Raw genomic sequence first — 12,401 nt, 5'->3', positions numbered from 1 at the left:
GCTAGAAAAGCACAGGGATGTAGGGGCATCAATGCCTGAAGCAGCTCAACTTGCCTTGTTCTTGTCGGTGATGTGGCCTGCCTTTTTCAGCCTCCGCAGGTTGTCTTTCCGCTTGTAGTAGGCACGCAGGTGTGGGTCATGGAGGCTCTTATAGCTGGGTGCCATGAGTTTGCAGTATGGGTCATTCAGGTCAAAAGTGGCAGATGGCTGGTAAAGCTGGGGATTGTTGTTGTTGTTATTATTATTAATATTATTATTATTATTAATCCTATACCACCCTTCATCCGAAGATCTTAGGTTCACGGCATAAAAACACAAGATAAAAACACGCAAAATGCACAATAAAAACAAGAACAAAGCAAAACAATAGCCCCTCCTGTGCAGAGACACAGCAATACATCAAAAAGGGTCAGGGAATGAAACAGGACATTCCATTCAAGTATCAGGAAGAACTTTCTGACAGCAAGGTCTGTTTGACAGTGGAATGGTCTCCCTTGGGAGGCTGTGGACTCTCCTCCCTTGGAAGCTTTTAAGCAGAGGTGGGATGGCCATCTGTCAGGGATGCTTTAGTGGAGATTCCTGCATTGCAGGGGGTTGGACTAGATGACCCTTGGGGTCCCTTCCGACTCTACAATTCTATGATTCTAACAAAGGATCTCTCAGACTCCAAGGTAGCCTTCTTCCCCAAGCTGGGGAAGATGCTTGTGGACTACAACTCCCACCAGCCGCAGCTGGCATGGATGTCAGGAGTTGTATTCCAAGCGGGCGACTGATTGGGGAACCTTACTTTGAAGCGGGGGGTCAACACAGTTCCAGGTGCATTGCTGGTTCCACAGAACTAACTGGAATGCTTTATTGTCAAGGACTGGAGCATGGCCTTTTCAGCAGTGGCTCCCCTTTTGCGGAACACTTTCCCCAGGGAACTTCACCTGAAGCCACCATTAAATATCTTTAGGTACTGGGCCATTCCCCGCCCCCTCAGTCAGGCTTTGGGATTTAAATTATCTGTGGTCTCGTCGGGGTGTGTGTGAGTGGGTGGGATGTTTTAGTCCCGCCTTTTAAAAATGTGGCTGTGTGTGCACGCGTAGATATCCTCTGTTCACCTTTTCACCCAAATTGGTCCTGTAGAACATAGTGTTTGAGCCTGGCAGGAAAGGGATTTTGGTAAAGAGTGGCATGTCCAGGATCTGGTTGGGTCCCACGGCTGGCATCTGCTTCCCAGGCCCCACCTGGAAGAGTCAAAACACCCACGTGTCAGCAGGGAGAGGAGACCAGTTGCTGCAGTTGCCCATTCACTTCAGGGTTTCTTTAGAAAGGTCTCTTGAGGATGCAACAAAAAACCCACGCCTCGCCAGCGTGTGTGTGGTACTGCCAATTGCTTCACACAACTGCAGCTCCAGAAGCACACCACAAAGTTCCGGTAACTTATTTTCAAGCACATGTTTTCAAGCTACATAGCTCCTCTGCTGCTTGCCCAGTGTATTGGGCATGGGATAGGCCAAACAGCTTTGTGCTCAGAGTGTCAGTGGCCTAGGCTGACTGGCCCTTAGCCTGGCATCCTTCAGACCTTTTGGACTCTGATTCCCATCAGCCCCAGGCATTAGGTTGGGGGATTCTGGGTGGGATAGTGGGACACAGAGCAAACCTCCCCCAGAAGCAGATTGATCTTCGGTCCCAGAATGTGGACAGGTGGACCACTAACTGTCCATTGCCTAGCCTAGGAACACGAGTCAGAGATTTCCCCTCCCCGGCTTGCATTTCTCTCTGGTTCCCCCTCCCTGACTCCAGCTCCAAAAGAAGATGGCTCAGCACTCACGTCTACAACGTCTTCATCCGGTTCCATAGCTTCAAGCGCCGTCCTGGCGCTCTCGGTCAGGTAATGTCCCATAGCTGCCTTCAGCAGCCCTCGGTTGGGGTACGTCATCTTGAGGTTCAGTCTGGCTTGTTGCCCTCAGAGGACATGGCCTCCAACTGCCACCTCCACATAGCCCTTCTAGAACTCTCCAAGACATTGTTAGCAACAGGGGAGTTCCACCAGCAGTTCTCTGTGGAGCTCTCAAGATCTTTGATGTTCCGTTCCGAGGGGGGGAAATCCGGTGATGGAATCCACCATTGCTGTCCGGATTCTTAATGACTCCAAAGCTCACTCACCTCTGCACCACAGAGGATGCTAGCAGGCTTGCTTTGCTAAACACGGGGGGGTACTATTATTATTTTGCAAATATATTTGTTTCATTTTATAAAGTATACCAGAACAGAGAGAACAGTTATAACAACAGATTAAAAAAATTCAAAGTTGAGAAACAAAACTATAAAACAGGCACGCAGAATGAATGCAGTTGCACATGGGTTAAAAAAAACCAAGTCCAAGTAAATGCACTAATATTAGCATCATCTGATGATCAACACTAAAGTCACAGATCTGCCAAGCTTTCGACAAGAGTTGTCTTGAAATCCTGCTTTCTGGGCCTATTTAGTTTTCTATGTGTTGTATATATGTGTAAATAAGAGCATATAGCCTAAGGACACCCCAGTCTCTGCTGACCTTTTTGTCCCAAGGAAACCAAACCCTGGGTAAGTACAGTCGTACCTTGGTTTTCAAACAGCTTAGTTCTCGAACGTTTTGGCTCCCAAACACTGCAAACCTGGAAGTGAGTGTTCCAGTTTGCGAACTATTTTTGGAAGCCGAACATCCAACGGGTCTTCTGTGGCTTCCGACTGGCTGCAGGAGCTTCCTGCAGCCAATCAGAAGCTGCGCTTTGGGACAGGGTTGACAGTGGTCAAGAAGGTGAAATACCTAGGGGTTTACTTGACATCTAAAAATGTGAATTTGTATAAGGATAATTACGAAAAATGCTGGACAGAAATTAAAAAAGATCTAGAAATATGGTCCAATTTGAAATTATCAATGTTAGGCCGAATTGCTGTGATTAAAATGAATGTATTGCCTAGAATGCTATTTTTGTTTCAGACCTTGCAGATTCTTGACAAGATGGAATGTTTTAAGAGGTGGCAGAAAGACATTTCGAAATTCGTCTGGCAGGGCAAAAAGCCCAGAATTAAATTTAAAATACTGACAGACGCTAAAGAAAGAGGGGGTTTTGCCCTGCCGGACTTAAAATTGTATTATGAGGCAGCAGCTTTTTGCTGGCTGAAAGAATGGATGCTCCTCGAGAACACGGACATTTTGGATCTGGAAGGTTTTAATAATGCTTTTGGTTGGCATGCATATTTATGGTATGACAAAGTCAATAGTACCTTTAAAAACCACATTGTTAGAAAAGCATTGTTCAATGTTTGGATAAGATATAAAGATCTGTTGGAAAATAAAACCCCTAGATGGGTGTCACCAGTGGAGGCCAAGGCAGTGAAGAAACTCAATATGGAGGTCGGATGGCCGAAGTATTGGGAAATTTTGGAACAGGATGGAGATAAGTTCAAATTACAAAGTCATGAGAAATTGAAACATAAAGTACAAAATTGGTTTCAATATCACCAAATAATGGAGTTTTTTAAACAGGACAGGAAAATTGGCTTCCAGGTGGAAAAATCAAAACTAGAAACTGAATTGTTAGAACCCAATACTAAGAATTTATCTAGAATGTATAACTTGTTGCTGAAATGGAATACACAGGACGAAATAGTCAAATCGGCTATGATTAAGTGGGCACAAGATGTTGGTCATAACATTATGTCAGCTGACTGGGAATGGTTATGGAACACCGGTATCAAATTTACGGCATGCAATGCCTTAAAGGAAAACATTATGAAAATGGTTTACAGGTGGTACATGACCCCAGTTAAGCTGGCAAAAATTTATCATCTGCCCGATAACAAATGTTGGAAATGTAAAGAGACTGAAGGTACCTTCTATCACCTTTGGTGGACGTGCCCGAAGATTAAGGTTTTCTGGGAAATGATCTATAATGAAATGAAAAAGGTACTTAAGTGTACTTTTCCTAAAAAACCAGAGGCCTTTCTCTTGGGCATTGTCGGCCAATTGGTGCCAAAGAAGGATAGAACTTTCTTTATGTATGCTACAACAGCAGCAAGAATACTCATCGCAAAGTATTGGAAGACACAAGATCTACCTACTCTGGAAGAATGGCAGATGAAAGTGATGGACTATATGACACTGGCCGAGATGACAGGCAGAATCCGTGACCAACGAAAAGAGACGGTGGAAGAAGAATGGAGAAAATTTAAAAGTTATCTTAAGGACTATTATAAACTTAACGAATGTTAAAGTGTTGTGGTTCTTAGAAACAAAGGGATACAGTGATATAAGATCAGAATACAGAGAGGACTAAGATGACAGAGGTTGGAAAGTAACAATTGGGAGTTGCTATAAAATTTTGGACATTGGGATGCAGAAAGGGGAGGTATGGGGAAGTCCCAGAAAAGAGGTTTATGAAAACATGTTATGAAATTATACGTGTATGTTTGTCTTTTTAAGTGTTTGTTTGTTTTCTAAAAATTCTGTAAAACCAATAAAAATTTTATAAAAAAAAAAAAAACAGAAGCTGCGCTTTGGTTTCCAAACATTTTGGAAGTCGAACGGACTTCCAGAATGGATTCTGTTTGGCTTCCAAGGTACAACTGTACCTGGAACCGCTGGGTTTTCTTACCACCCAGAGATTGGGTTGGTGTGTAACACTACTTTATCCTGAGGACTCACCTATAACTGTCAGGATACCTCTGTGGACATTGTGCCTCTTTCAGATTGGGCACTGCATGCTGAAAGTCTCCTACACGTATTGATCACGGAAAGGAAGAGATGGCTCTTCCCATGCTACGCAGTGAGCAGGAGGAATTGAATGTCCCAGTATGTGATGATGATCACTGGTCTCAGAATACCTTTAGAAAGGGGGATGGTGGAACAAATGGACAGAGGGCCAAGCCTGATGTGCTTGTTCGCTTGTTTCATAAGATTTATACACCGCCTGATTGTAAAAAATACCCCAACCACCTCAAAGCTGTTTATGAAGAAAATGAAACCATAAAATCAGTTAAAACAACCAGCAACAAATTGCAGGGTACATCTTAAGGGCACAATAGTGGCAGCTTTTCAAAGGATGACGACTTTGCAAAGATCTCTCATAAAAATACACACACATCGTATGAGGATCCATAAGAATCTGTGGATGGTTTTGTACCACGGTCTTGCTGCAATGCACCAGATCCCTGGTTTACATGGTTTTGTTAACAGAGATAGATGTGATCTGTGATCTGGTGGTGGTTGGGGGAGCGGGCAAAATATATGAAAAATTATGCCATTTTGACATTTCCTGGTATTTGATACGTGTGCCTATTCTCCCTTTTTGTCCTCATACAGTACATGTAGATTCACACTTTTTTCTCCCTTGCCTCCCTCCAGGACATTCTACTTTCCTCCTCCCTCTCAAATGGTTCCCTTTCCACCCCCACCTTCTGAGTTGCCCCACTTTTTGTCTGTGGGGCTGCATCCCCTGTCTCTCAGGAAGATCATCACAGCAAGGGGGAAACCAGTGTAGGAGCAGCTGCTCCGGTGTTTGATTTCCTCTACCCTCCCCATTCCTTTTTCCTTTTGTGCTGTGTCTGTTTCATTGTGAGCTTGCAGCTAAGGGTTGTCTTATCCTTTAATGCATGGGCGGCAGTTAGCAAAGTGTTAAGTGCCTTGCAAGTGTTAAGATACATAATGCCAATTACATGGAAATGAGTACTAAACATGTGCCATTTTCCATTGTGTGAAAGCTCCGATATAATGTGGAAATTAAGAGTTAGGGGAAAGTCGGGGAAATGGAATCGACGACCATGTGAATGCAGCCTCTTTCTGCCCTCTTCAGCCCTGCCTGGCTGGGATGTGTCATTGACCTGTGATGCAGCTGCCCCTTGTTCACATCCCAGGTGCAGGATGGAGAGAGGAGTAGAACCCTCTGACTTTTCCGTGGCTGGAATGCAGCCTGCTGTACAAAGGCCAAGCACCACACCTGTGCTCCACCCACTTTTACCTCTGGCCCCGCCCACCTTTGGCACATGGAAGGTTGTCCACAAGGGAACTTCTTCAGGAGGAGGTTCGTGATCCCTGGCCTATGCAGACAAAGTCAGACCTTTCGGTTTTGTACATTTTTATTCTGGGTGACAGCTGAAAATCCAGATGAGCACGAGACCTGCGGGGGAAGGGGAGGGAAATGCAAGCACCACATTAGGAGCAGGGGACAAAGACAACAATTCAAGGGCAAATATTAATAGAGAGAATTATTAACAGATACAAAGACAGAGTTATATTATGGCCATTGTTTATTACACTTGTATACCACCTTTCATCCGGAGAGTTCAGGGTGGTTCACAACAGAAAGGTACAAAATTATCACCCATATGCATGCCTCATTGTCACAATACATTATTACTCTTATTACTATTATTATTATTACTGATCTGCCCTCCACACTAGGGTACCTGGGCAGGTTACAACAATTTGAAAAGCAACATTAAAAACTGTTTTAAAAACTTACAGTTACTAATAATACAACTAATAGAAACAGCAATAACGTCTAACAAAAACTAACAAGTTCATACAATTGCTTACTTAGATTTCCAATAATTAACTTGCAATAAGGATTCGGGTGAATTAAGAAAATTATTTTGGTAGATTTATATTCCACGTCTAAAATCAACTATCTGCAGGTGTAGATAAGATACAGAGTGTGACCTTACATCTAGCTTGTACCGTCTGCACTGATGGGCAGCTGTTCTCCAGGGTTTTAGGCAGGAAACATTCCCAGTCTTACATGAAGATATTTCCGGGTTTGACCCTGGGACCCGCTGCATGCAAAGTGTGTGATCTGCCACTGAGCTACTCCCTTTCCGCAAGGTAAGATTCTAGTCCACATGGTTCTGAATAAAGGAATGTAATAAATTGGAACATATAAAGTTGCCTTATATCAAGTGAGACCCTTGATCCATCTAACTGAGTATGGCAGAAGCACTTGGGGTTTCAGGTGGGGAACATTCGCAGCCCTACCTGGAGAGATGCTGTTGGGGATTGAACCTGGGACCTTCTGCATGCAAGGAAGGCTCTGCCCCTGAGCTACGGGACTTCCCTTACGGGACTTCCTTTGATCGAACACACTAGGGCAAGCAACATGTCAAAGGGTGGTGCCAACACATTTCTGCAACCTTTCTGACTTTTCCATTTCATTATGTGCAAAACGAGCGTCCTGGTATCCAGCTGCTTAGAAGCCCTCGGGACAGCTTATATTATCTCAAGCTGATGCAATGATCTCAGTTAAAAACAAGATTATTATTTTTAATGTCAGAAATCAGCGCCAGAAAATATAATCAACAGCCATCCAAACTCCCATGTTAAACCCACAATAAGATCTGGATTTATATATCTCCAGCCCATCATGCTTATAAAGAGGTCCTAATTTCCACATGGCTAGAAAGATGTGCATCTTTTGGACTTCAGGGTGTTCCATAGATGTGGGGATCGTCACCTCAAATGGGCACAGCCTCTTGTGCCTTCCACTTCCAGCACCACTGGCACTCAAATGCTGTTGCACTTGGGTCCTGCTTGGGGGCTCCCCAGAAGAGGCATCTGGTTGGCCCAGTGAGAACAGGAAGCTGGACTAGATGGACCCCCTTTGGCCTGATCCAGCTACAGGGCTCCTCTTATGAGCGGGATTGCCTGAGGACTGTATCGTGCAGCCATCCAAGGCATGCCTTCAAAGGGACTAGTTGCATGACCTACTTTCTCAGATTGCCTGCAAGCAGAGCAGACTCCTTTGAAGCTGATGCAAATCATTTTTGTGCCCTCAAAGGGACTTTCTTTCAGAGCCAGTCAGCTGTTTGACACTGACAGCGAGCCCCTTGGCTGCACTAGGGAGTTCTTGGTGGGTAATCCCAGAAGGACTCACTGTCGGTGTCAATCAGCTGATATAGTAAGCGAGCCCCGCTTGCAAAGGAACAATTGGGAGCTCACTTTAAGGAAGGAGAATGTGGTTTGGGGAGAAAACACCCTAGTGGACCAAATCAGAAGGTTCCTTCAGGGCTTCTCCACCTCTGAGCTACAAGCTGCATGAATCTGCATTTATTTTCCCATTGTTCAGCCCAGACACTGAGGTCCAGCTCTGAGGGCCTTCTGGCGGTTCCCTCACTGCAAGAAGTGAGGTTACAGGGAATCAGACAGAGGGCCTTCTCGGTAGTGGTGTCCGCCCTGTGGAACACCCTCCCGTCAGATGTCAAGGAAATAAACAACTATTAGACTTTTAGAAGACACCTGAAAGGCAGCCCTGTATAGGGAAGTTTTTAATACTTGATGTTTTACTGTGTTTGACGTTTTAATTTGTTGAAGCCACCCAGAGTAGCACAGGCAACCCAGTCAGATGGGAGGCATATAAATAAATTATTATTACTGTATTATTATTATTATTAATTAGCTCAAACCCTCATGGGTGTAGCCAGGATTTAATTTAGGGGGTATAAATAGCCTGTGGGAACCTTCCAGTTGTTTAGAAACTGGTCAGGCCCTGCAGGTGCACCTTCTCAGGAGAAAATGCTGGAAACTATGAGAAACTTCCAGAACGGAGCTACCCGCAATGTGATTGGTCAGTTTGCGGAATTACGCCTATCGTTCAGTCGGATTGCCAGTTGAGTCGCTAGAATGTGCCACAGCATCATCCAAATGACCTCAGCGAGAATTTCAATTTCACTTATTCTGATTATTCCTATTTTTATTTATTTACTTGATTTAGGGAGGGCAGCTACCCCCCTAGCTATGCCCCTGCTTACCCTGGGAGCAGAAGATCATCACCCCAGGTTCCTACAGAGACGCCTCCTCCCCCTTGATACGCACCTTAACCAGGACCAGGTAAGGAGGGAGAAGTCCTGGCAGAGTAGAAGGCTTTACATTGGCGGGTGATGGTAGAAGTAATAGCCCCCGTAGGCCATTGTTCCGAAAGACAGCGCAGCTCCCAACAACTGAATAAACCTTGATTTGTCTGTCCAAGTTTCGCTCACTTGAGGGTGGAGGGGAAAAAGAAACAAACAATTCCTTTCTATAGCACCATAAATGTGCATCACACTTTGCAAAGTGCAAAGTGAGAAGTCTCTGCCCCCAAGGACACTACAGTTTGCCCCAAGGGAAACCACAAAGGGAGATGGAGGCAGGTGCTGCCGTGTCACTGTTGCATGATTAGACTTTTGTTATACATCAGGGTAAGTGGCTGCAATTTATCTTATAACATCGTCCATATTGATGCCCATTAACAGCAACCTCTGGGCAGCTCACAAGCAGGAAAACATGAAAATATATAAAGAAGCCCAGAACAATAAATCAAACCAGAAAACAAATCCCAGCATAAGGGTTCCTGGCGATGCTCTGAGCAGGGGATTTGATTGCATGTGGGCCTCAAGAGAAGGAACAGCCACACCAAGCCTCCATTAACCTGGAACAACTTACTGAGGGCAAGAGCTGTTCGAAAGTGGAACGGACTCCCTTGGACTTTTTTTTAAAGGGGGTGCGAGGTCATGTGTCAGTGCCGGGGTGGCTTGCCCATGGCTGCTGGGTGTTCACTGACTCTTCTGCAACACAGGAAATGATACTGAAGAAGAGATCCTCTGGGCATGCACAGAGTGACTCCTATCCCACTCAGCTAGTAGCAAGCCACCAGATTGGCAGTTATTTGAGCAGTAGCCCACCTTTCAGCTCCAGAGGGGAGCATTCAAGATTGGTTTGGGAGTACAGTTGGGGGGGGGGAGTGTCTCACAACTGCTTGGGAGTTGCAGGACCAGATCCTGAAGCCTCCTTTCCTCTCTCTCTCTCTCCCCCATGTCAGAAAGACTCTCCTCTTTCATCGTGAGAGCTGGTTGGATTATGACCTGAGAGGCCTGGATTCGAATCCCCACTCAGAAAGGAAGCTAAGCAGGTGACAATGGGCCTTTCAACATCTCTCAGCCTAACCTATTTCACAGGGTTGTTATGGGGAGGAGAAGCAGCAGGTACAACATCACCTTACACTCCTGGGGGGGGGAGTGGTATATTAATGTAATAAATAAATGTGCCAAGCAAAAAAGACTTGGGGGGGGGAGTGAGGACTAAAATAGCTAGTGGAATGGGCCTTGCAAGGGATGGTTGCCACTCTGCACATGCCCAGAAGCAGCTTGTGCCACAGCAGGAGTTAAGCCCACATCAAGTCTGAGCAGCCACTGAGGGTTTGATTTCAGCCTCCGCTGTTGCAAGGGATGAAGAGTGCCCCTGAGCATACCCAGAGTGCTTCCCGCTCCCCCAAATCTCACTGTCAGAAAGACTCTCCTCCATCATATTGCAAGTAAACAAGCCTTGCAGGGAATGAGGACTAAACTAGCCATTGGAGGGCACTTGTCGGTTAGTGTGGAAACAGGACGGGGCTTTGCAAGGGCTAGCTGGCCCTAAGCACATGCCCAGAGGCACCTTGTGCCACAGCAGGAGGCTTGCGCAGCGACGGCGTTCTGAAAGCAGTGAAGAGCGCCCCCTCGAGCATACCCAGATCGCCTCCCGACCCCTACTCACGCGTTCGCTTGGTGGCGACGCGGCCCTTGACGCGCCGGAGCTCGAGGGCCCCGTCGGGCCGGCCGGGAGCGAAGACGGCCGTGTGGATCTCCATAGAGCAGGCGCCCTCGACTTCGAAGACCTCGCGGAGCAGCTCCTCGAGGCGACTCAGGGCTTCGTACTCCTCCTCGGGCCGCGGCTGCACAATCACGCCCACCAGGGCGGCCGGCGCGCCGCGGCTCTGGTCCCGCACGCCCTGCAGTACCTCCCGCAGCCGCGACGCCCGCTCCCGCAGCGACGCCGCCCGGCACAGGAAGAAAGTCAGCTGCCCCGACTGCGCGACCGAGGAAGTGCAGGGCGGCGACTGAGTGCCCAGCTGCTGCTGCTGCTGTTGGGACTTCGCGGTGGGCTCGGCACCAGGGGCCTCTTGGGGGCCGCCCCCCGTTGTGGGCAGCACGTGGTGCGCGAAAGAGCTGAGGACCTGCTGGCCGCTCTCGGCCCCCCACGGCTCGCCGGCCAGGAGCACCACTTGCGTTCGCTGCACCACCGCGCCCCCGGGTTCGCCCTCGCACGGGTCCTGGTGGGCGTCGGTCCGCCGCCCTCCGCCCCGCTGCTCTTTCCTCTCCATTCCGCCCGGCTCCAGCTGCTGGTGGCGCCTCCCGACGGGACGGGCGCCACTCGCACGGTGTCACAATCCCTCCTCGCGTAAGGGGTCCTTGCTGCTGGCACTGCTGCTGCGTGTGCCCACGAAACGCCGCGTGCTTGGCCTGGCTGCCCGTGCGCCCTGGGCGCACCGGCTAGATGTGTGCGCCCTGGGCGCATTTGGCGAGCCCCCTGTTCTTCGAAGCGCCCAAGCAAGCGTGCAAGAATTTTGGCCACGGTTGTTGCCTCCTCAAAAGCTTTCGAGGCTTAGAGAGAGAAGCGACCGGGGCGAAGAATGTGGGAGTCAGCCTCCTTGGCACCAGGTCCATTTGGGAAGGCACGGCTCTCCGCTCTCATTCTATTGCTCGTGGCCTTTCGCGAAAGAAACGAGGACGACAACGCTTTAAGTGACACTGCTCAATGCAGGCATGTTTACTCGAAAGAAAGCCCTACAGAGCTCAGTAGTGCAGGTACTGGGGATCTCAAAACTGGATTACTGCACTGCGTTCTGTGTGGGGCTTCCCTTGTGCTTCATGATCCAGAAACTAGTGATTGCAAAATGCTACAGCAGAGTTGCTGAAAGGAGAAACATTTTTGTTTAGGCAAACCAATCCAGGTACATAGTTGTCAATGTTGTGTAATTTCTTTTACTCTTAATTTATTTTTAAAGGTGTCATTTCTTTTATTGATAATTTTATTTTTTCTTGTAAACCGTAAGAGGATTTGCTACAATCAAGCAGTATATAAATTTTGCAAAATAAACATTTTTACATTTGCTCCCAAGTAAGTGTGTTTACCATGGCAGACTATATGGGTTGTTCCTGATGGTTGGGTGGGATTCAGCCACATACTGGCAAATTCATGTTATGCAATAGAAGTTGATTTGGAGCTCATGTGTGACAAACCACCTGCCTCCTTCCCTCTCAAAAAAACCCTGACTTTTGGTGATAAGAAAAGTAATGGGAAAATGCACTGGAAAGGATGCATTTTTTTCCAATCCTGTAAACTTCGTTCAAACAAATAAAAACCTAATATGGGCCTCTTGGATCAGGCCAAAAGGAGGTCCGTCTAGTCCTGCATCCTATTGTCACAGCGGCCAACCAGATCCCTTTAGGAAATTTGCAAGCAAGGCTTGAGCACCAACACTTCCCCTTTCCTGCGGTTTCCAGCAACTGATGTTCAGAAGTTTTGCTGCCTCAGAATCCGAATGAATGCTCAGTAAAATGGCCGTCTGAAAGAAACCTTTGCA

General features: G+C 47.2%; 2 protein-coding genes across 2 annotated transcripts; both read right to left on the bottom strand.

Moving 5' to 3' along the window:
• Window positions 1–6: 6 nt before the first annotated feature.
• LOC308574887 (fibrous sheath-interacting protein 2-like) lies at window positions 7–2,058 on the bottom strand. The gene is made up of 3 exons (XM_081173243.1): window positions 1,817–2,058; window positions 1,104–1,229; window positions 7–216 (listed from the first exon to the last, which is right to left on the bottom strand). Exons 1-3 carry the CDS (start codon window positions 1,922–1,924, stop codon window positions 46–48), a joined length of 405 nt encoding a protein of 134 aa, XP_081029369.1. The 5' UTR covers window positions 1,925–2,058; the 3' UTR covers window positions 7–45.
• A 4,032-nt stretch (window positions 2,059–6,090) lies between these two features.
• LOC308574113 (uncharacterized protein) lies at window positions 6,091–11,199 on the bottom strand. The gene is made up of 3 exons (XM_081171575.1): window positions 10,532–11,199; window positions 8,843–8,999; window positions 6,091–6,149 (listed from the first exon to the last, which is right to left on the bottom strand). The coding sequence occupies exons 1-2, from the start codon at window positions 11,136–11,138 to the stop codon at window positions 8,887–8,889; spliced, it is 720 nt and encodes a 239-aa protein (XP_081027701.1). The 5' UTR covers window positions 11,139–11,199; the 3' UTR covers window positions 6,091–6,149; window positions 8,843–8,886.
• Between the last annotated feature and the right edge of the window lie 1,202 nt (window positions 11,200–12,401).

Source organism: Podarcis bocagei (assembly GCF_964188305.1).
Source record: "Podarcis bocagei genome assembly, chromosome: 15".
Classification (NCBI taxonomy): Eukaryota; Metazoa; Chordata; class Lepidosauria; order Squamata; family Lacertidae; genus Podarcis; species Podarcis bocagei.
Note: the sequence above shows the minus strand (reverse complement) of the source record. Positions and strands in the feature narration are given on the sequence as shown.